The sequence below is a fragment of the Pelobates fuscus genome, chromosome 3 (genome assembly GCF_036172605.1).
Source record: "Pelobates fuscus isolate aPelFus1 chromosome 3, aPelFus1.pri, whole genome shotgun sequence".
NCBI lineage: Eukaryota > Metazoa > Chordata > Amphibia > Anura > Pelobatidae > Pelobates > Pelobates fuscus.
In genome coordinates, this window is record NC_086319.1 from 217,317,434 (window position 1) to 217,343,157 (window position 25,724).

At 41.4% G+C, this 25,724-nt stretch overlaps 1 protein-coding gene across 1 annotated transcript in view; it reads left to right on the plus strand.

Annotated features, from left to right (window-relative positions):
- LRRK2 (leucine rich repeat kinase 2) overlaps positions 1-25,724 on the plus strand; it is a 245,907-nt gene that overhangs the window by 31,663 nt on the left and 188,520 nt on the right. Inside the window, exons 6-7 of the mRNA XM_063448081.1 lie at positions 10,074-10,208; positions 11,793-11,924. Of these exons, the coding sequence (XP_063304151.1) occupies positions 10,074-10,208; positions 11,793-11,924 (267 nt within the window). The remainder of the gene's footprint in view (positions 1-10,073; positions 10,209-11,792; positions 11,925-25,724) is intronic.

Sequence of the window (25,724 nt, forward strand, 5' to 3'; positions counted from 1 at the left end):
AAAACTTTAACTACTACCCAAATTTCGGTTTTAACAAAAGGCCTCAAATTTGCACCTACAAATCCATATCAACCATTCCAAGCCTTTTTAGATATAAATAAGTTTGTTAGGAAAGCTACACTAAAATGATTTTTTAGCAGCAGCATTGATATCTATGAATCATGGACAGGCCAACAATTCCCCCACACCACCATGTATTAATGAGGAGATACCAGTGAAAAACACCACCCTTAAGAATAACTCTTAATTTTTACCGTTCAAGCTTCAAATCTGGCCCGATAGAAGTTTTTGAGAATTTGGTAAAGCAAGACTTGGAAAAAATGAATACCTCCAAAAAAAAAACAACCACAAATATCAGAAATATAACCAATATAACTTAACCTTTCAAGAAAGAAAAGCTCTCACAGATCTTAAAAAAGATGACACTATAGTCATCAAACCAGCCGATAAAGGGGGCGGCCTAGTTATACTCTCACAAGAAATGTACATCAAAGAAGCATTTAGACAGCTTAATGACCCCAAAGTATATGACAAGCTACTATCAGACCCAACCCATACCATCCAAAACTCCCTTATATCCTTTTTAACCAAAGGCTTAAATTCCAATATCCTCCACAAAAATAGAATTTGCTTATTTAAATATACCTCATCCAATAATTCCAGTTATATACTTTTTACCAAAAATACACAAGAATGAGACCAATCCACCAGGCAGACCTATTGTCTCCGGGATCACTTCTGTTTTATCAAACTTATCAAAGTATATTGACATTTTATTACAACCATAAGTCAAAATTATGAGGTCATACTTAAAAGATTCCATGTCTCTCTTATGCTTTTTACATTTTTTTTACCTGGCATCCAGATTTTATTCTAGTCACTTGTCTCTGTACACCATAATCCCCCACGCATTAGGGTGTGAAGCAGTTTTAAATAGATTAAAACAGATAATAAAATTCCAGAAAAACAAATTCATTTTATCATATAAGGGATAAAAATTATTTTAACGAATAACTATTTTTGGTTTTTAGACACCTTTTACATTCAAAGACAAGGCACAGCTATGGGTACTAGGTTTGCACCAAGTTATGCCAATCTTTTTATGGACAATTTGGAGTCTAAAGCAATCTGGGGAGATCACCCCTGGAAAGCAAACCTAGTATCCTATTTTAGATACATAGACGACTTGTTTTTTTATTTGGAAAGGTCCTGAAATCTCACTTAAACTTTTTTAAACCACCTAAACAACAACAATAGTGGCATCATTTTAACATCAGAACACAGCAAAGATTTAATAAATTTTTTAGACCTCCAAATTTTTATCCAGGATGGGAATATTTACACTAGAACTTTTTTTAAAAAGTGTGCACCAACACAGTTATTGACAGATCATGCTACAACTACCGACCATGGTTAGATGGGGTCCCTAAAGGTCAGTTCCGACGTCTTCGCAGGAACTGTTCCCTCAATACAGATTTCGACGAACAAGTTAGAACACTAGAAGCTCAATTTATCAGTAAAAATTACCCAAAAGAAAAGCTAGAAGAATCCCTCAAAGCAGTGAAACAAAAAGAAAGGCTCGATCTCTTAGAATATAATACGAATAAAAATAAAGACCCACCATCCATGCTGATCATCTTTAACTTTGACAATAAGAATAGAATCGTGAAAAAAACGATTCAAAAACACTGGCACATTTTAAAACAAGACGAAATTTTAAAGACACTCATCCCAGATAAACCCCATATCATTTTTAGAGGGGCCCCAAACCTAAAGACAATGCTTACTAAAAATTATACAAAAAAAGCCAATACAAGCAATCCATAATTTCTATCAAATTCTAAAGTTTTTTTTAAATGCAACAGATGCATTGTCTGCAGATCCACTGACCAAAACAGCACATCAAAAACAACGCAATTTACCTCAAACAAAACAGGTATTACATACCCTATTAAAGATTTAATATGTTGCACTACTAAGAATGTTGTATACCTATTGGAGTGCCCATGTGGCCTCCAGTATGTGGTTATGACCACATGATGCTTAAAAATAAGGTTAGCAGAACACTGTAGAAATATTATCAAAGGCTACCTGAATCACTCTGTTTCAAAGCATTTTATTCAACACAACAAAGACCCTACATTTTCAAAATTAACTGGGATCCAAAGATGTAAATTACCCTGGAGGGGAGGTGACCTCAAAAAATTACTGGGACAAAAAGAAATGCACTGGGTGTTCCTTTTAAAAACCCTTACCCCCGAAGGTCTTAATGTAGAGTTCGACAAAATGGCCACCGATCATGTGACTGTTTTATCTAAATATAATATGCAAGGTATTGAGAGTATAAAACCTCGTTTTTAATTTTAAACAATCACATTTCCCATATAGGTATGTACTCGCACATATAAAATTTTGCACTTTTTAAAAAAAAAAAACGGAATTCTGAAGTCATTTTGGCGCCTTTTTTTTTAAATTTGTTCACTGCCTATATATACCTGTATGTAACGGGATGTACTTTCTGATCTCCACTTGATAAAGTCTAAGGGCAAAACGCATTGTTTTTAAACTGTTGTTTTAAATAAAGGTATTTTGGCCACTTTCTTACTGTGAGTTAGCCATCTTACTTTTTATTACTATTATTATTTAACTTTTTTACTACTACCATCCTTTTATCCGGCACCAGAAGTGTTTTTACTTTCCAGTGTGGATATTACTCCCAAGAATCCTAGGTGGGGATTATACCACTCAAGCTGTATTCATTGAACTGTTAGTCTGTTCAACTAAATGTGAGTAACCACTTGGTTTTTTATCTTCTCACCTCTGGCATTTTATACTTTGAGCACTATTGCTGTTCCAGCTTTTATTTCCACATATGGTCCCCTAATCAAGAAAGAATACTAAGACCTCACGTATCCCATAAGTGGGGATTCTACCACTGTACGTTATCCACACTAGAGCTAAGTCCATAGCTCTTGAAAACGTGAGTAGGACCATATACTCTTTTATTGCTTCTACCCCTTTCGGGACATACTACACCATCAGTTATTTTTTTATTTCATATGATGTACGCATCTACACCACTCTGAAGAATCCCCCACTACTAAAGACTGTATTCACCTCTACAAAGATATACCTCGTTGTTTGATTCATCTACCAGTCAGACTATTTATTCTGGACTTCTATTTGCTTATTATCTATTATATATATTGCATTTTCGTCTGCCTATTCTATGCTCTTTTAATTTATGTGGTTTTTAATGGCGCTGCCTTCCTTTATTTTTTCTATAAATTAAACCATGAATATCAACCTGCAGCTCCTTTGCTGCTTATAATTGTAGGAGCATTTTAGGAGATGTATTCCTATTTAATGGCAATAGGAAACACAAATAACGTCTAAAGCTAAAACAGTGAAATAACATAGAATTGGACATATACCAGTACATGCAGTCCAATACAAAGTCCCAAAGAACATTGGAACAAAAGCTTCCAAGTGCCAAAAGTACACAAAAACTGCAATAAAGTAGTACTTATTGCTACATATTATAGTACCCTGCAGGAACAACCAATATAGGTATAAATAATAATCACAGTAATGTAGTTAACTTTAGCTATAGGCAAGGTAATGAAACTAATGCACAGTCCTGATCTGATACGGTTGTCTGTGCCTAAGTCGTTGGGGAGTGTAAGGTTGAGCTGGGTATTAGTGGGTATTTCCACAGGGAGGGATATCAAAAGAGGGTCTCTGGAGCTCCTAGGTAAGTTAAGCCGGAGTGCTACTGTCGGGCAGGTCTGACTTATGTGTCAGTGATCTGGTCCGGGTCGAAATGGCATAGCTTGGGATAAATATATGTGAGAAAATAACAGTTAAAGAAAGAGAGTAACTGTAGCAGATTGTATTGATGCTGTCCATAGAAATTTGTCTAAGAATGTATTCATGTAATTGTTTCCCTGTATATTGGTAAAGTGTATGTGGTATTCGTATGATGGTTCGGTAGTTTCATACGAATGAAGCTACCGAACCATCAGACAACCCCAGTGAGAAGTGCGCGCCTCGTTAAGCGTTCGCACTCTGCAAACCGCAGCTTAATTGTTTCATTGTATGTGCCTGTGTGGTCGCTGTTCGGCATACGAACCACGTGCGGCGGCCATCTTATGCATAAAAATCTCAGCGGTGTTTGGTCGTCGAGTGTCTGGAACTCAAATCGGGCGCTCAAACAACCGAACACCGCTGAGACCTCCAGAGCTCCATAACTCACGAACGGAGAGACTAGGCAGCCCCTCGTTCGGTAAAAGCAATGTACCGAACAAGGGAATTAATACAAATGGAAGATTGGCTGGGGATGGCAGGTATTTCTATGTGTTTTTTTTTTTTTTTTTTTAAGTTCTTTATTTTTGTAGTGCAGGTGATTACACAACGGTTTCGGAACGCCACAACAGCGTACATATTTGTAAACAATTATAACATTGGCATGAAAAAGTGTGCACATTTTAAAGTTATGTACAAGCCTAGGATTCCTAGTGTGTGTCTTAGTTAAAGTGGTTGGGTGTCGTGTGTACAGCTTCATTCTTATCATTACGCCATAAGTAGTTACGTGTGCCGTCTATGTTTCTGCGTAGTGTGTGGTATGATTGTGCGTAGCTTGTATACTTCGGGTATCTATGGTGTGTTGCCTAGCAACGGGTGTTTAAGACTCTGGCTTCCCGTAGCGACAGCTCTGTGTTTAAGGTGTAAGTCGTGGGCTACCCATTTCGGTTAACCTGGGTGCCTCTCGTTTGTAGTGTGATATGGAGCTCTTAGTGTACCATGGTAAGGTTTGACTGACATCGGAGGGTATGCAGGTAGAGAACTAAACGATGAACAATGAACTATGTACATTAGATAACTTGCTGGACTTTCGTTGGTCCTGGGATGGGGTTGCTGGGCAGAAGGATTTTATATAAAGGCTGGAACATTGCCTTTGCGGTACGTTTTGTTAGACTGGTAAAGTCAGGTAGGTCAGTTTGTATGTGTCTATGTCAGCCTACAGGCTTGCGCTAATGTTTAGTTTACTACGAGGCAGTGCAGAGTGGTATCCCTGGCTTGGGGTTCTGCGTTACCGGTAAGGGCATGATGTGTCCCCCTATGGATTAAGAGGTGTGCCGTGGGCGTTATGACAGTTCCCGGTGAGGGTGACCTAGTGGAGGTGTGACCTACAATAGATAGTGGAATCTGAAGTAACTTAAAATAAAAAGAAAATTAAAGTTCAGCTGTATGCGATGTGAGTCTATAGTATTGCAGCAGGGGATAGGCATGGGGTTCCCCCCAAAGTTCGGCAGCTGTAGATCAGGTAGTGGCTGCTCTGACGGGATTATCCGAAGGACCTCGTGGTACAAATGGTACCGTGCCAGCCGGGTCCCATACATGTGTCGCGGTCGCCGTCCTTTGCTCCCTGCCGGTTAAGGAGTCTCGCGGGAGACCCAAAGTCTCTATTATGGCCGCTGCCTCATCAAAGGACTGGACAAGGTGGGAGGTGGTACCATGGAGGACAGCTAAGGTACGTGAACCTTTCCACCTATAGGTTATGCCTCTTTCCCTAAGGAGCAGTGTAAATGGTTGCAGTGTCTTGCGCCATGCCAATGTGCTACCTGATAAATCCATGAAAAAGGATAGCGATAGGTTTTCAAAGTTTTAAGGTGTTTTTCCTTTTTCGGGGCTGAGGCAGGTGCCTTTGTTGGTTTTGGAATCCGGTACATATCCAGTGGCATCACCATTTTCGCCTGTTTGGGGGGCAGAATTGCAGCAAACAGCCGTCGTATGAAGTGCGGTAGCTCCACGTCAGGGACCGATTCCGCTACTCCCCTGATTTTTAGATTATTGATGCGCCTGTAGTCCTCCATTGCTGCAAACCGGTGCTCTGTTGTGGCTTGTTGTCTTTGCAGCTCGTGAACCGCTTGTTGCAGTTGGGTAATGTGTGCCTTTGCATTGTGTGAGTCGCTCTCCACTGTGCTTATTCGGCCAGTGAGCCCCTGCAATTCTTTTCGGAATGTCGCCATATCTGATTGGATATCCCTCCGCAGGCCCGCCAGCAGTTCCTGCATGTCGGCCTTGGTGACCGGTGCGGAGTCCAGTTTCGGTGTCGCGGGTGTCAGATTCCGGTTCGGCTCGCGAGGAGCAGGTAGGGGGATGTCCACAGGTTCCAGACTTTGATCGTCCGAGAAGTCGGAACTTTCTCCCATGTGAGCGGCCATCTTAGGCATCCTGGCGCCCTGCGCCTGCCGCCAAAGGTCGCCGATGCTGGTGCCTGGTTTCGGCTTGTCTGGCCTCTGTTTTTTGATTTTTCGACCCATGCTCGTGTGTGGTGCCGGGGGGTCCGGTTTGGGTCGATTTGATGGGGGTTCGGGTCTGTAAAAACTTGTTTATTAGGCCTTTGGCCACGGAGCACCTCGAGCTTGCGACCGTTCAGTTCCGTAGCGTAGCTCCGCCCCCCTATTTCTATGTGTTTTAACTCCCGAACAGAGACCAAAACGCATGGAGCCTTTTTCGGATACCACCTCGTGTGCGGTCGGTCAAATTACACCCTCCACCTAACTCCCGAACCCCTGGTCCGATCTGGGTGAATTTTGGATATGTTAGTCACCCAGATCAGGGCTACCAGGGGATAACAAAATTATTATTCTAACTACGTGTTTTGGGGTACATATGGAATTCAGGGAAAAGTACAGTATGTTTAATAGGATTATGTGTCACACTAAGGGGAGGAGATGTGTGGGAGGTAACTGTTATATTATTGGCTACTGGACTAATTATGGTGAAGCCCTCCCTTGCATGGGAGAATGCTTTAAAAGGAGGTTGTGTGAATTAAGTCAGTTCTGCTCCTGATGCTGTATGTCGTCCAGTCATTGGGATCTGTATGGGGATATTCGTGGATTACTTTGTTTGCTGGAATTATTACTTCATGGTATTTTTACTACTTGTTCCTGAGCCTCACTGGGATCTTTAGTGGAGTTAACCTGTGGAATATCAGGCCTCCGCTACAGTAACAGTAAAAAGTAAAGTCACTGTGTCGAGCAGTTTCCAATTCTGCAATCCTATATACATGGGTGGTGTCCCAACAATTAAACCGTGAAGATCAGTCCTGGGTCATGTCATGGCTACTGCGTAGAATTCAGTGGGAGGCTGTCGTGGCACAATTTCCAGGGCGTTGGCTGCATCTCTCCCGAAGGAGCAGTTGGGCACTGTTAATGGCTCCACCGAAACAAGCGAGTTTAGGGGGAGGGTCAACTCTCCCAGGGCTTTCTTGGCCCCTTGTATGTCGTGGATGACCTATGTAGTGTCTCCTTTGGTGATATATAAGGTGCGGCGTGGTCCCCATCAGTATCTGAGTTGGTGTAGTCGCAAGAGAGTTGTGAATGGTCGCATAGACCTTCTCCAAGGTAAAGTCCCACCCGAGGGGTTGGAGTAAAAGGACAAGGCCATTTCTTCAAAGAGGTACGTTGGTTGTCCTCTGGCGGCTTCCAGGACTTTGGCCTTATTTTTCATGGTCTGGAACCGGATCACTACGTCTCCGGGTACATTGGAGGGTGCTTTGGCTGGTCGCTGTATGCGGAAGATCTCGTCCAGTGCCATAGTTCTGGCTGCTTTCGGGGTCAGTAATGTGGTGAGTAGCCATCTGGTAAAATGTGGGAGCTCGGCCTCTGATACCGAGTCAGCTATGCCTCTAATTTTTAGGTTATTTTGGCGGCGTTTATCCTCCAGAGTGGCAAGTTGTTGATTGTGGAGTTGATTCTGTTATCGCTGTTCTTGAACTCCAGTCTGTAGCTCCGTTATCTGGCGTGTGTGGTTGCTGGAGGTACCCTCCGCTGAGATACTTTTCAGGTCATTCTGGACCATAGTGATCTGCCATAAGCTCTCTGATGGCCTCCATTCTTACTGGATTGGGTGTTAGGGTCGCCTGGGGTGGAGATATCTTGTGTCCGAGCGTTTTAGGTGGTTGATTATCTTCTTATTGGTCTGGAGCTCCGCGGCCATGCAACAGTCTGCTTCCACAGCTAGGCTCTGCCCTTGTTATTTTTATTTTTTTAATCCCTCTGGCTTTACCGACCTACTGACTGTAGTTGTGGCAAGGAGTTCTATGTTTCCACTGTTTCTACTGGTCTGAGTGTTTTTATTCAATTATAATATAATACACTATTTCAACCAAGTACACGGTCTGCTTTGGAATACATGACCAGCTCTATGTCTAATTCTGTGTGATTTCCCTTTTTTTTATCCTATGTGATTTCCATTTTTTTCTACATAATGTTCTACATAATTTACACCTATTTTTATTTCCTGATATCCAGTTTATTAAATTCTGGATTTACAGACTTCTAAAATATTTTTCTATTTTTGACACATTTATGCTTATCTTGCTCTTTGTATTCAGATTGTATTCTGTCTTAAACTTCCCTCTGAGTATCCGCTCCAGTTTTCTAAGGGTAATTTTTATTCTGTTTCCTTTAAAAGATGCAGTAATACATATGCTATAACAAATATAAAAACATGTTGCTTTTAGTAGGTGGATAAAAGGACCTTTTTGAGATTTAACCCAGCTCTTTTTTTTTTGGAAATCCCCACTTGCTGTTTGTTTTGAAGTTACTTACGAAACAGAATTTTATGTATTTATGCTTGCACACACCTCACAGCACTTTCACTTTACCAGATTCTGTACTTCTCATGACCTCAGTCTGGATGTCATGAATACGCCAAGTCACTCTTAACAGCAATGGCTTGCAAAAAGGCATCTCTAAATGCATCAATAGTCAAACTTGGAGGAGATGATTTACAGCTAGATTTTTGCTGTGACTGGTAGATGCTAGGATTTGGAAGTGCATGAATAAATGGATTTTTTTTTTTTTCAATATTATTGTCAGTCCCAGAGATTGCTGGTTGTGATCTAATGTTGTGGGGTATATTTTCCTGATTTGTAGTAATGATACTTCTTACTATCTGAGCATTATTTGAATACAACATGTCTCATTGTTCTTACTGAGTGAGTCTCTCTTCATGGCCACAGTCTATTGTTTTTTTTTGTTTTTTTTTTTAATTTATTTTCCCATCAGAAAATTACTTTCCCCTAACTATGGGCTTAGCATTAAGGGACGTGTAAATCACAAATGCAATGGAAAAGTTAGTCATCACTGCCCCAGATAATATTTCATACCTAAATGTACACACATGAATAATTACACATTCTACAAATGCTTATTCTTTCACATTCATTGCCAACATGCATATGTATTTTCTGACACTCTGCAAACACACTTTTTTTTTCTTCTCTACTTTGTGGTGAGGCCACACATGATACAACTCCGTGGTGCCACGCTTCATGTTCTCAGTGAGACTTCAACTTTAGACCAGAACCATCACCGTGCTGATGAGAACCAACAGGTTGAAACTGCAGTCCATTGTTGGTTTCTTGTCACTGATCCTTCTTTTGAATGCTTTCTTTAAAACTATATAAATTGCTAAGGGTATCTGCAGACATGCCTGTCTGTTCATTTGTATGTCAGTCTGGGATTGTTGTGAAAACATAATTTCTCGAGGTTTCTATTGCCAAAGAAGGACTCCAATATCCAAAAACAAGCCTTGCATTCTGGCTCAACAAATGCCTTTTGTCTGGTGCACAGTAAAGGATTTATCATATATATTCCAACAACAATCTCATACTTAAAATGTATTCTTAATTTATTCTATCATGAAATGAATGTGTCAAGGTTTCAGTTGCATTTAGAAATGTTCTTCAGCACAGTTTAAATAAATAGCATGTATGTGTATGCAATTATATTTGCAGGGGCACTTAGCTGGGCAAGTACATCACGTTTTACTGTAATATCCACTTTAAATAAAAAAAAAATGTTATCGATGTACAATCCAAAACTCGTACTTATACCTTTTATTTGATATTGTGGAAGACATTATGGTCCGGTGTGATAGTAAATAAATTGTTACTTAAATACATTATTTACTACAATTCAGTTTATTTCGTATTTGAAAAAAATATATATATTTATTCATGTTATTCTTTTGGCTTTTTTGCTTTTATTTTCAATCAGTGCCTGAACAACAGTTGATAGAATTTGTTGAAAATGAAGATCATTTAATCATCTTGAAAACCCTGACTGAGTTTAAAGATTCAGAAGTTGTTGTTCTTCGAGCCTTGCAGGTGTTGCTTTCATTGGCTGATCCATGTAAGTTATTACATTTCATGGTTAACTTAACCCTAATAATTCATATGTCAATTTGAAATTTTATTCTAAATTTATTTCACAAGCAATACTCAGTAATTATTTTGCATTTATTTAATGTTGCACTCTAATCACCATAACCACTACAACCCGCTGAATTGGTTCTGGTGCAAGGAGTCCTCTGGTTTCATTGCACAGTAAAGAATCAAACTATTTTTTTAACAGTTTGACACTTATTTGGGTCCCCTTTGCGCCTGCAGTCCTTCAGGTCTTCTCTATATAACTAAAGTGTAAGTTTGCATTCTACTTTACTACTATCCGTTTTCGCTACGTTTTTACTTTGTTTGTGACTGACAGCCATAGAATAAAGTCTGTTTCACAAAGTGTATATTGCTAACGTAGAATAAGCACTTCTGCTTTAATGGGATAAAATGTATATCTCCATTGTTATTTCGTGTTTATAGCATAAAATTAAGGCAAACACATTCACTGGCGTCATTTCAAGGAAATGTATAGTTAAAAGCTAAAAGTGTTCTTCTAACCAAAATGATTTACTTTATAATGTGATATTGGCTATTCTGTGCTGTTAAAGGAACACTATAGCGTTAGGAATGCAAACATATATTCCTGATGCTATAGTGTTATCATATCTATTTATCTGTTTGCCCCCCTCCCCCGATAGGGTTTAAAAAGGTTGATTTTTACTTAACTTTACCCCATCACCGGAATGGTGGAGATCAAGATTTTCGATCTCTGCCAATTCAATGCAGGGAAGTATTGGGAGGCAAGCACACATGTGCAGCAAATTGCAGTCATGCTCCAATCACATGCTCTCTATGAGCAGCATTTAATTGAATAATCAAGTATGAATTGGTATTCCTCAGAAGCGCGTCGGGGTGGGCGGCAATCAGGCGAAAACAGTAGACGAGCAGGGGATCAAAACCAGGAGTCAGATGAACAGCAGTGAAACCAAACTGGAACAGGAAACACGATCTGACAACGAGAACCAGCCTTGCGGGGTTTAAATAGGGAGTCTCAGCCAATCATCAAGGAACCAGGAACAGGTGTGCAAATTCCAGGCGTACAGGCTCAGACTACAGGATACCAGGAACAACTAGAAACAGTCAAAGATGCGTGGAGCACAAGGTAAGGATACTGACTGGGATGCAGGAAACTCTGGTTCGGTCCCAGCCAGACCCAAATACACAATATTGTGTAAAGCACGATGGTGATCCTGACAGCATTTAGTCAGGAAGTCAACTACTAGAGAAATCTGCCTATCCCTGCAATGGTGCATTGCACCCAGACCAGTTCTTTGGGATGAAGAGGCCTGGGTGCCTTTGTTTAGTGTCGCTTTAAGCAAAATGTACCGATTTTATAGCAGGTTTGTTTTATTTGTTACTCCGAAATATCAGTCAAGTAGCTTTTGTGCTATGTCTATTTAGCAGTATGAGCTGTTTTATACACTGAACATTTCAAAATATACAACTTTAAAAGTCATAATACAGATATCTAACATAGTGAGACCTTTTGAGGAAGTAATAATTGTATACAGTGTTTTTACAGTGTCTTTTTTTTTTTTTTTAGCGAGCAATGCAGAAGTACTTATGTCTGGAAATGTAAGGTGTTACAACTTAATAATGGATGCTATGAAGACATTTCCAAACAATGAGGAAATTCAAGAAGTTTGTTGTTCCTTATTTCAGAAGCTGACATTTGGTAAGAAACATTTACATGTATTTGGCTTTTTATACTTCTGTAATGTAAAATTTTTATTAGCTACTCTCTCTGTACTACCATATTGCCCTCCTAATTGAGTAAATTTAAAAAATAATGCCAAGTTAAACATGCAAACGTAATTCATCAAGCTACAAAATTACTATTTGTATATTACAATTATATGTTTAATATTGTATGTGAACATTACCAAGCTGTGCTATCTGTCTGTGGACAAATGTAACCTGATTTTGAAAATATAACACCCGGGGACGGATTAAGAGTCCATTCGGCCTGGCTCTGACAATTATGATGGGCCTAATTACAGAATCTTTTTTTATTTTGTATTCTTTATTTTTTATGTGCATAGCATAACAAACATGTATGCATATCATGTACGTGTAAAGTACGGCATTATATAACAAACAGTAAACAGCTGTTGTGACTGTGGTTGTGCAATTTTTTTTAACATGAATCTAAACCTAGTGGGCGTTCGGCTATCCTGATATACAAGTACGCTTTTGTATTTTTGCCTTAACCTAGGGAGGGTGGTACAAGAGGTATGTGTTCCGAAGTGAACAAAGGTAATGGTAGGCCAGAATTGCACCCATGTGATGATCAGGCTTAGGCACACGTACGGAACAATGGAGTAAAAATATATTCAAAACAAGTGACATTCTGTGAGCGTGTACCGCATGTGTTTCCCTTCTTGCGGGTGTCTGGTTATGGATGTGGCAGACCACTCAGGAGAGGTGGTGCCCTTAATCAAGGGGATTTGGGGGGAAGAGGGGGTGGGGAGATAAGGTGCATGAAATATAGTCTCACACTATACAAATTTTTGTGAAACCAGACCAGGGCAATATTATACTTGTACATTGTCAAGATCAACACGGAGCTCCCTATTCCTAGGCGTCCTGGGCCCAAGAAAGTAGCGTTGTGTGAGTGTAACAAGTAAACTGAAACATGATGTGAATCTAAAAATTTGCAGCACAGGACCATGGGTTCTGTAAGTTCCTCAGTTGGATTTGGAGTGCAACTAGCGTCGTCAGTCAGGTGGCAATTAGGATGTCCGCTTCGAGTCTCTGCACAAATGGGACTACGTGTGCTGGGTCCCACACTTAGGTGTGGCATGGATCAGACGGGACAAATTTCATGTCCATTAGGCTCAATGCAGAGAGGAACGCTGGTATATCAATCCCTGTGGTTAGTTTGTGCGTAGCGTCCTTGTGAGAGACGAGGAGGGATCTCTGTGTTCCCCACCTGTAGGTCACTCCAGCTAAGAGTAGTCGGTGAGTTCAGGGATTTCCTCCATTGCAGTGTTGCTTTGGACAAGTCTTTGTAAAAAGACCGTTGGGAGTCCTCAAATGTCAGTGGGGTCTTCCCCTCACTGCTACCCTACCATGATGTGCAGTTTGTCTTGGGGTAGTGAACAGCAGAGTATTATGTCCCCATGTCACCATTGAGGGAGTTTTGGTCGGCGTAGGGAGGCGATATAGCCAAGCAATGCTGATTTTTCTTGCGGTTGCAGGTGGTAGTATTGTGGTCAGCAGTCTTCTGACAAAATGTGGCCGTTCCTCCCAGGGACCGTAGAGGGTATGACCCTTATCTTAATGTGGTTGCAACAGTTCCTGTCTTCTTGCGCCGATAGCTGCAGTAAGAGAGCCTGTTGGGCTGTTTGTGGTTGTAGTATGGAGTGATTGTGTGTATATGTGGGGCTGAGTGTAATTGTGTGGGGGTTGTGTGTGTGTGTGTGTGTGTGTGTAATATTAATAAATTATAATTCCAAAACAGACATAGGTGCACAATCACCCAGGTAGGAACACACGGTGACATACATATACACAGGCAAGAAAACACAGGCACATTGACTGGATACACAGGCTCAGGCATTGACAGGTACACATAAATGTAGGTATATACACAGACACAGCCATTAACAGATAGGTATACACAAACAAGCACAGGCGAGCATACACCAAATCAGACATTTTATACACACACACACACTCCTACAGAGACACATGTTAGTGCAAGCGCATAGAGAGGATACACACACACATTGGCATTAAATGACAGGTACACACAGATGCAGATATAGACACAGACACAGCCATCAATACACAGGAATACATAAACAGGCACAGACAAGCCTACATATTCAGACACACACACACACGAACACTATAAGAAAAATATTTTAACATTTTCACTACCAGAAAGCAGCACCAGCAGTTGTCTGCAAGCCTCTCCCTCTGTCACATACAGAGTGAGGGTAAGGAGATAGAAATGAGTTTCCATATGTTAGTGTGCAGCTTTCGATCCAGAAAAACGGGCAGGGGAGACCAAGCAGGAGAGAGGCTGCATGGACTGATGAGAAGGGCATGATAGGAACCGAGCAGGAGTCGGGCTGGGCACGGGGGTACCAAGCAGAAGACTGGGCAGGGTACACCAAGCAGGAGAAGGAATGGGCACGGACAGAGCAGCACATACTGTCAGCGTTGCTGGTACTGCACTTTCCCCCAACTGTCAGTAACTTAATAAGTCTTTAGTATATTGCTGAATCTGCGATATACAGAATAACAGTAATGGAGGCCCCCAGGCTGGCCACCCTTAACAGGCAGAACTCCATGGCCCAATCGCAATAGTGACCGTTGTGATGCTGGCAGTTCCACCACTACAAAAGATGCATCAGCAGGGGTTGACAGGGCAACTGGGCCCCCTGGAGTGATGGGCCCAGTCGCAGCTTTGACCTCTGCGGCCATGGTAGTTCCGCCACTGTTATCATTCTATGTGTCAAAGTAGGATTGTATGTGTATTGAATGTTAATGTGTGTAAATACTACCGTACAATTTGTGTAGTGCCACAGAGTATACTTGCATGTAGTGTAAATGCATTGTTCTATGAGTGAGTAGAGTCGATGTTTGTAAAAGCAGGAGTGAATAAGTATGGAATGTTAATGTGTGAATGTAAGGGTGTATTCATGTTGAATGTTAAGGCATGGGGTGTATTTTTGTGGAGGACTTGTGTGTATGAACACACGGGAGTGCTGGTGTATGTATTAGTGTGGAAAGTCTGTGTATGTTCGAGCAGTGTACATGTGAATGCAGGGGTGTATTTAAATGTGTGCACATTGAAAGCATGTGTGAATAAATGGTGTATCAGACATCTGTCAGTATGTGTATGTGCGAATGAGGGGTGTTTGTAAAGGAGATTTGTATTTGAAATCTGTCATTGTGTGAACTGGGTGCATTTTAAATCAGTGTCGGCATGTGTGTAATGAGTTATATTTATATTCTGCAAGCGCTGTTTTTTTGACTGCCCTCCTTCTGACTTTGTCTCTCTCAATATTCAACAATCAGTATGTGTGTCTTCCAATTATTTCCCTCTCATCTGTCACCTCTTGTCTCCCCTCCTCCTCCTTCTCTAACACTACTTGTCACCCATCTGACCAGCTTCTGTCTCCCTCACCTCCCACTCAGCTGTGTCTCTGCTTTACTTCACACTTCTCCTTTCCAACACCCACTTGTGTCTTAGCTGTCCCCCATAGTTGTCTTCCATCTAACCCACCCCATTAATTTGTGTATCCCCCCATCTACCCCACATGTCTCTAACAAAATTCCCTGTGTGCTCCTGCCCTGTCTCACCCCTTCATCCCACATATGCTCCTTTCACACCTAGTCTGCTTACCAGTAGAATCTAATGTTTTTCCTCCCTCCATCTTCCTCAAGCAGCACTGGGGAGGCCAGGATCCTCTTCTCACAATTCATGCATGCTGTAAGTGTGCTCCGTGTGAAAGGGAAGCAGGGGGTGTGATGTCACTTCCTGCCCTGCCTCCCATCCTCACACGGAGCACGGAGACCTGGCAGTGAGAGCAGGAATGCTGCCAGGTCTCACACTGAATGGAGGGATTTATCTAAAGAGTGATCAGTTGCAGGGGCCCTTTAAGTTATTACGGGCCCCCCCGCAACCTTTCAGTGGACTTTCTATGCATAACTACCTTCTGCCTGAGGAGATCTCTGATCTCCACAGCAGAAGCATGACTGCTGCCGGGCCCCCTGACTGACTCGGGCCCTCGGACCATGACTGATGTGCCAGTGGTCAGTCCACCCCTGGTTTCTACAGCCTAATTGTGAAAGAACTCCCATACTCCAACTGAGTATCTCCACCAGGCCAGCTTCCTCCTTGCTACCAGGAACTCTGGAACACTTCAAACCTCATCGCCAAAGCTTAACTGGGGAATCTCTCTGAGAACCTCTTCCACTGGACCGAGCTGTGGTGATTATAGCTATTGGATACTTTCTCTCCTATAGAGCAGTGATTATAGCCATATCGCTCCTTTCACAATAATTTATACTTTATTTTGGCAGTGAAGGGGTTAACTACATGAAATGGGTGGGATCCTTCTATATGTATGGGCCAAGTAAAAGTTCAGAATAAACAGAATTAAATAAATAATGCTTTTACATTAACCAGGCATGACCTGTATCAGTGTTACCATAGTCTTTCATTTACCGTATTTATAAACTGTATACCCAACTGAAACAGTGACCACATCTGCACACTTGGGAATCATCTGCCATTTGATGATGATGATGATGATTTATTAATGTGTATCTTTTGATGTTATTTGAATATGTAATTTGCCTGTATATACCTTTTATAACAAAGGTGACTTTTAGTTGGTTCTGGTCTTGGATCTTAAAGGGACACTCCAGGCACCCAGACAAGTTCTGCCCATTGGAGTTGTCTGGGTGCCAACTCCCACTACCCTTAACCCTGCAAGTGTAATTATTGCAGTTTTTCATAAACTGCAATAATTACATTGCAGGGTTAACTCCACCTCTAGTGGCTGTCTACTTGACAGTCACTAGAGGGAACTTCCGTGTGTCTAGCACAGATTTTCTGTGCTACAGTGTCGCTGGACATCCTCACGCTGTGTGATGACCTCCAGCGTCGCTCAATTCCACATAGGAAAGCATTGAAAAGCATTTTTAATGCTTTCCTATGGGGAGCTCTAATGCGCATTCGCGGCATTGACTCACATGTACATTAGGTCTCCCCGGCCGGCGGGCAGGATCAGTCTCGCCCACCGGCCGACGTAATGCAGAGGAGGAGGAGGAGCGGCGGAGGAGGAAGAAGCAGCGACGTGGGACATGTCGCTGCCTCTGGTAAGTGACTGAAGGGGTCTTAACCCCTCCAGCAACCGGGGATTGGTAGGTGGGAGGGAGAGGGGACCACCTGCAGTGCCAGGAAAACTGATTGTTTGTTTTCCTGGCACTGGAGTTTCCCTTTAATAAATATACTTAAAAAAAAAAAAAAAAATCTATTGAATCAGAAAATATCGCATAAGATCCTCTGGTCTGAGTTAATGCTGTATTTATAAAAGCAGAGCTGACCAATGTAATAAACTAAAATGTATTTTTTTTGGTCAAGTTTTACATTTAAATTTAGCTAGATTTAGCTACAGATTTAATTTAAAACTCTGGCTAAAGTTATAAAAAAAAAAACAGCCAGTTCCATTAACTTGTATTTACTATAGAACTATTTTCCTTCTACTTTACCAAAAAGATCTGAGGAAGCAATATTTTTCATATCCCTTTTGGTATATATGAAATTGATGAAGTTAACCAGACTTTAAATTTCAGTTCCCCTTTTGCATCATAGAAGCTAGAGTTGCATAAGGGTAGTTTGTGGAAAGAAAAAAAAATCACACACACACACACACCCCTACACCCTCCCATTCCCCGGCATGCATTCACACCCTCCAAAACAACACAGTGGCGGAAGTAAAGTAGAGTGGCCAAAAGGTAGATCCCCACCTGGAACAGAAATACCAAAAAACAAGTGAATAAAAAGTATTTAAAAAATATAGCATCACTCTAAATAGTGTAATAGCTCATAAAACACATAGTAAATACAAGAAAATATATAGGTACGCTCTGTCTTTAATACCAAACCTATTTTAAAGTGCAGCAAGTGATGTACTGTGCAAAAGTGCAATTACAGTGCATAAAACTCCATGTTATTTGTGCAATGTGCAAAACATTTGCAAAATTGCGTTACAAATATATTTAACAAGAAAACACTTACTAAAAATTCATGTTATTCCTCAATATATCCCAACGTGTAAAGTGAGATATAAAATATAGATAGTGTAACTCTGTATAACAACACACAGAATATAATAGTTAAAGGGACACTATAGTCACCTGAACAACTTTAAAAAGAGAGTATAGGACTAATGGGTGGTAGATGTAGAACAATCTGCCTCCCAAAAATACCTTTTATCCTTCTATATAGGGCTACTCTGCAATTAAACTGTAAGAATAGAGTGCAGAGAGCCAAAAACAACAAACTCTTTAATGATTCCTCTTGGGGAGAAAATAAAACGTACTAAACAAACAAGCAATAAAATTAGGACCTAATGGAGTAAAGTATCGACTAGTCCAAAAGTAGAAATGTACTTAGAGGAGTAACTGTAAATATAAATGGGGCAAAAAATTGCCAATAGTAGTAGCAAGTTACTTATAAAAGGAGAAAAAGATACAATAAGTGTAGCGAACTCAAGACCTTGAGGTACAAAGAAAATGGGTTCTATAAATGCCAATAAAGATACCAAATACATAGAAATATATTAGATATAGTGTGCAGCATAACAAGAAAAAACTTGTACTCCAAATAACCTGCTGTACTGATATAGAGCAAAATGCCTAAACAGCTATAGGAGATTTGGGGAGAGGAGTCCCTAACATCTTGCTGGTAGTAAGCTAGTATCTAATTCCACACGAAATTATAAAGTATTAGACAGTCAAACAGCCCAAAAGGATCCTAAATTAAAAATCATCTGCTTGAATAATTTGCTCAACGCGCGTTTTGGCGAAACAGGTCGCCTTTATCAACTTTAGCTTAATGAAGCAGTTTTGGTGTATAGAACATGCCCCTGCAGCCTCACTGCTCAATCCTCTGCCATTTAGGAGTTAAATCCCTTTGTTTATGAACCCTAGTCACACCTCCCTGCATGTGACTTGCACAGCCTTCCATAAACACTTCCTGTAAAGAGAGCCCTATTTAGGCTTTCTTTATTGCAAGTTCTGTTTAATTAAGATTGTATTATCCCCTGCTATGTTAATAGCTTGCTAGACCCTGCAAGAGCCTCCTGTATGTCATTAAAGTTCAATTTAGAGATTGAGATACAATTATTGAAGGTAAATTACCATGGGTGTCCACGGGGGGGAGGGGGGGGGGCAAGAGGGGGCACTTGCCCCCCCCCCCCCTGGATTTTTCAACTTGCCTCCTCCCCCAGGGTCAGCTGCTGATTGAGCCGGCAGGGAGATCAAAAGATCTCTCTGACCGAAGTGTAAATCTTCCCTCCCTTTCCCTTTATAGAGTGGCAGGGAGATCAAAAAATCTCTCTGACCAGTGAAGTATCAACCCCACCACACTTATCCTTTATAGAGCTAGACCTGGCAGTGTTAGAAGTCTCCCTGCCAGGTCTTGCTCTCTGTGTGCAGGGAGGAGAGCTCAGAGCTAAAAACGAGGAGGAGATAGGGAGTGACATCCCCTCTTCCTTCTACTGCATGCTGTGTGCTCCCAGCAACGTGTAGGAGGAGCTGCTTGCAGGAGGAAACACTGTGGGCAGGATTACTGCAGAGGCATGCTGCTCAAGGGCTGGTGTAGAGAAGAGACTCAAGTAATAGGTAAGTTAAAACAAATAAAAGTAGGGGCTTGAGAAGGAAGAGCTTAATAAATGATTAATGGAGGCAGAGGTACAGCTTGGGGGGGGTGTAGTGTGGGGTGTAGTGTAGTGAGAAAGTAAATGGTGACAAAGACAGGTGTGTGGGGTAAATACTCACATTCTGTAGATATATTTAACACACAGATAGTACCACAACAGCTATCAGTTTCACATAGCCCCGTTCACTGTTTAGTGAACCAGGCTATGTTCAGTTTTAGGCTGAACCACAGTCCAGGGCTCTCTCACCTGGTCCTAAGCCCACACTATTGCCACTAAGCACCCACTACAGCCCCTAACTCATCACTATTGCCACTAAGCACCCACTACAGCCCCTCACCCATCACTATTGCCACTAAGCACCCACTACAGCCCCTAACCCATCACTATTGCCACTAAGCACCCACTACAGCCCCTAATCCCCTTTCATTTCCTATGATCCCCCACTACAAGTCCTGACCCCTGCACTACAGGTCCTGACCCTCATCACGGGTCCTGACCCCCTTACTACCCCTCACCTTTCACCACAGGTCCTGACCACCCCCTTTTTCCCCTCACCCTTCCTATTGATCCCCCTGCCCCCCATTTCAGCCTTTGATCCCGCACTAGAGGTCATGACCCCCCTACTACAGACCCAGACCCACCGCACTACTGGCCCTAACTCCTGTGAGCTTTTCTGTAGTGAGCATGCGTGTTTGTCAGTGAGTTTGTCTTTAGTGAACATGTGTGTCAGTGAGCGTTTCTGTAGTGAGCATGTATGTGTGTATCAGTGAGCATTTCTGTAGTGAGCATGTATGTGTGTGTTAGTGAGCATGTGTGTCAGTGAGCCTGTCTATAATAAGCATATGTGTGTCAGTGAGCTTGTCTGTAGTGAGCATGTGTGTGTCAGAGAGCTTTTCTGTAGTGAGCATGTGTGACAGCAAGCTTTTCTGTAGTGAGCATGTGTGTCAGTGAGCTTGTCTGTAGTGAGCGTTTGTGTGTGTGTGACAGTAGGCTTGTCTGTAGTAAGTTGGTGTTTGTATATCAATGAGTTTGTCTGTAGTAACCATGTGAGTGTCAGAGTTTGTACTAAGTGTGTGTGTGTGTGTACCAGCAACCTTGTCTGTGTGTGTCAGCGAGATTGTCTGTCAGTGAGCTTGTGTTTTTATGTCAATGAGCTTATATGTATCAATGAGATTGTCAGTCTGTGAAGCTGTGTATCAATGAGTCTGTGTGCTTGTCAGTGAGATTGTCTGTATGTGAGTATGCTTACTGTATAATGACGTTTTTTTACACTGACAGAACCAATGTTATGAATTAGAAAAAGAAACATACCAATAATATCTATCTATCTAATTATTATTTTTTTATATTATTTACATACATACACACACAATACACTCACACTACATGGCACAATGACTTATGGGGCTGGCATACATTTTTTTCCAAGGCTGCTTTGTAACCCCAGTCCGGCCTTGCAAAAAGGGGCCGAGCATGGATGTCATTACAATTATGGCCCCCCCTCCCCCCCCTGGAAAAATTCCTGCGGACGCCCATGTAAATTACTGTATATACTCGAGTATAAGCCGAGGCCCCTAATTTTACCCCAAAAATTGGGAAAACGTATTGACTCGAGTATAAGACTAGGGTGGGAAATGCAGCAGCTACTGGTAAATTTCTAAATAAAATTAGATCCTAAAAAAATTATATTAATTGAATATTTATTTACAGTGTGTGTATATAATGAATGCAGCGTGTGCATATGAATGCAGTGTGCGTATGAGTGCTGTGTGTATGAGTGCAGTGTGTGTGTATATATTAATTGAATATTTATTTACAGTGTGTGTATATAATGAATGCAGTGTGTGCGTATGAGTGCAGTGTGTATGATTGCAGTGTGTGTGTGTGTATGAGTGCAGTGTGTGTGTATATATTGAATATTTACAGTGTGTGTATATAATGAATGCAGTGTGTGTATGTATGAGTGCAGTGCATGTGTGTATGAGTGCAGTGCGTGTGTGTATGAGTGCAGTGTGTGTGTGTGTATATGAATGAAGTGTGTGTGTGTTTGTGTATGTGTTGGTGGGGGTGGGCATTTTGATTGTTATATTATTAATTATTTTATTAATTATTATTTTATTTTTTTAATATTATTATTTTTTTTACGTTCTTACTCCCTGGTGGTCCAGTGGCATTGGTAGTTCAGTGGGGGGGAGAGGGGGGCTGTCAGAGCTGTAACTTACCTGTCCTGCAGCTCCTGTCAGCTCCCTCCTCCTCCGCGCCGTCAGTTCAGCTCTTCTGTGAGCTCCCACTGTAAGTCTCGCGAGAGCCGCGGTTCTCGCGAGACTTACAGTGGGAGCTGACCGAGGTGCTGAACGGACGGCGCGGAGGAGGAGGGAGCTGACAGGAGCTGCAGGACAGGTAAGGAAGATCTCTGCAGCCCCAACAGCCCCCAGTCTGTATTATGGCAATGCAAATTGCCATAATACATACTATTGACTCGAGTATAAGCCGAGTGGGGGTTTTTCAGCACAAAAAATGTGCTGAAAAACTCTGCTTATACTCGAGTATATACGGTACATCTGTTTGAAAGTGAAACCAGTTTTTTTTTTTCATGCAGGCTTTGTCAATCATAGCCAGGGGAGGTGTGGCTAGGGCTGCATAAACAGAAACAAAGTGATTTAACTCCTAAATGACAGTGAATTAAGCAGTGAAATTGCAGGGATGATCTATACACTAAAACTGCTTTATTTAGCTAAAGTAATTTAGGTGACTATAGTGTTCCTTTAAAGTGCACACTCACAAAAACAGAGCAGAATGAGCCTGCTCTGACTGTAACAGCTTGAAGTAACACTCCCTCTCCAGGCAGTAAAAGACAAAGGCAGCCGATCCACTTTACGATTTATTGCACATAACCATACAGTAGTTTCTTCCAGGACACCCCCTTTCAGTAGCAGTATAAGTTCTCCGGTTGCTGGAGTCCAAAGTCTGCTTTTTTTCTCTGTAACCAGATACACCGCAAGCGAAGACTTCCGGGAGGCAGAGTTTCAAATCTGTAGCCGTATTCGTGCATTCGTACGGGTCGAGCGTAATGTGTTTCGCCGTCTACACGGCTTCTTCAGATCTGCCCTCTCTTGCCTGTCAGTTTTTCTACACGCCTATATGGGCGTGTTATTCTCCTTCCATCTATATAGTCTCTTTATTATGGTAGTGTCCATATGAAAATAATTTCAATCTACTTAACTTTAATTATTTATACATTCTATATAAATACATAGGTTATAATAAATCCTACTACATACTTTTATTAATCTTAGAATTTCCATAAAAAATACATAAATAAAAATATAATAATAATAGAAAATCTTAAAACAACCTACTTGAGAAGAGAAAAAATGTAAATACTCAGAGAATACTCAAGTCCAGTATTGATAAGAAACCTTTTTGTTAGAAAAATATTTATAAAAAAGTTTTTATAAAAAATTAAATCAAATTCTATATTTAATTCTTTTGGTTCTAAAGTTTTTAGCCTGTATACTCATTTGACCTTTTCTTTGCCAATATCAATAATATGATTTCCCCTCCGCCATGATTTTTAAAACTATTTCTATTCCTAAAAATGACCTCTTGGATCTTTATTATGGTATTTCTTAAAATGTGCCGAGACATTGTGTTATTCATATCCCTTAACTATTTTGTCCACATGTTCATATATTCTTTTATGCAGGGGATGAATTTTTCTGCCCTACATATTGAAGTCCACATGTTTTTAAATGTATTTATACCTTTTAGAGAGAGATTTTTGCTACATTTGCATCCTGCACATTTATTACAAGAATAAAAACCTTTCTTATCATCTAAAAATGTTCTTGGAATTTCTTTCTTTTTTTAAATTTATTTATTTATTTTTTAAATAAATTTATTGTTTGTGTTTTCTTATTAAATATATTTTTTATCACAATTTTGCACATTGCATAAATAACATGGAGTTTTATGCACTGTAATGTGAATTGCACTTTTGCACAGTACAACACTTGCTGCACTTTAAAATAAGTTTGGTCTTAAAGACACAGTGTACCTATATATTTTTCTTAGATCCCCATCTGGCGTGTAACTTCAACAACGCTTTAACAGCTGGGGCTCAACCATTTTCTCATGCTTGCAGGGCTGTATTGAGCACTGAGCAGTGTTTGTGTGTTTGATTGAAAGCATGTTTTGTATGGAGTATATTTGTGTGAATGCATTTATATATATATGAAACAAGGAAAGGAGGATCTGTCCTGTGAGGTGTATCATAAAATATGATATAGAAAACAGTTAACACATAACTGTTTTCTATATCATATTTTATGATACACCTCACAGGACAGATCCTCCTTTCCTTGTTTCATACTCACTACTAGGGTTACCCCCTGCTCTGTCCTTCTTGATTGATTCGGCCACCCTAATTTTTTTGCATTTATATATAGTTTTGGGGATTAAGACAGATGTGTTTGTACGTACTGTTGACGTTTCTGTGCAGGAGTGTGTTTGTATGTAGTGTTGAAGTTTGAATGCACAGGTGTATGTGTGTAGCGTTGGCATTTGAATGCCAAGATGTATGCACATATACACATACACTGCCACACACACTATGGTAAACATACACACACAAACACATGCAGATCAGAGGCCGCTCTCTGGGGCCTCGTGGCCGCCTAAACCGCCTGAGGGCAGACTGTCGGGTCCTCAGTCAGTGACCGATGACCCGACACCAGGGTCAGTATGCCGCCGGGTGCAAGGCCCCTCCTGACTGCCTAGCCAGCCATCGCAGACACCGATCTTCAGTTCCACAGTGTGCAGAGCTGCAGACCATGTGTCTCGCGAGAACTGGCCAATCAGAGTGTTGCCGCAGGATACCATGGCAATGCTCTGATAGGTCTCGCGAGATACATGGTCTGCAGCTCTGCAGCTCTGCGGAGCTGCAGACCGGAAGTAATGGCCACTGGACCAAAAGGGAGTAAATCAAGGTATGTAGTCTCCCCCCTCTCCCCATCAGACCCCTCACCATCACCCCCCTTCCGTATCATCAACCCCCTCCCTCACCATCTCCACCACCCTTACCATGGGGTCCAGTGATGCTGGCTGGGTTGATTGGGAGTAGGAGCTGGCTCTCTCCCAGGCTGGGCCCCTCATCTCTGCCTCCTTCCCCCTCCCCCGCAGCTCCAGTGTTCTCTCTGCGTCTCTAATGTCCCTGAACTAATTGTAGGCCAAAAAATACTAGTTTACTGGGGTCTTCTTTTTCATGGCATTCTAAAAAAAAAAAAAAAAAAAAGGTTGAGAAACACTAGACACGACCGGAAGATGAAGGCAAGGCTTTGTATCCAGATGCACAGGATATGTCTGAGTAAAACATATGTCGGATAGGACAGAGTGTAAGAGCAAGGAATTGTCGGGAAAGCCCATTTCTGTTGGGGACACTTAAATACTAGATGGAAACTGTATGAACTCTATGCACTTGATAAAGACTTACCGTCTAAATGTGTTGTGCTATTTGTCTTACTTGTACATGTTTTATTATCTTTTGAATTTTATGGAATAAATTGGGGGATAAGCCAAATGGCAAATTATTTGGGGAAACCAGAAAAATGGTCAGTGTTGTGGCATAAGTACATGATAATGCATCTTGGATGTAAAAGCCCAAGTGCAGAGTATAGAATATTTGATAGAGTCCTAACCTCAACATCTGAGGAAAGGGGTTTAGGGGTGGTTATTCCAGATGACTTAATGGTAGGCAGACAATGTAATATAGCTGCAGGAAATGCTAGCAGAATGCTTGATTGTATAGGGAGAGGTATTGGCAGTAGAAAGCTCATGCCATTGTACAGAACATTGGTGAGATCCAGGCCCGGACTGGCCATCGGGCACACCGGGCAAATGCCCGGTGGGCCGCGGTGGCCGTGGGCCGAGGCTGGCAGGGAGATCACAGGATCTCCCCGGCCGCCCCCTCCAGGGCCGGCACTATCCTAGCGCCGGCCCCGCTGTATTCCATGGAGGGCCAGTGGGGAGATCAAAAATCTCCCTCACCGGCCCACATGCTGTCAAAGGCA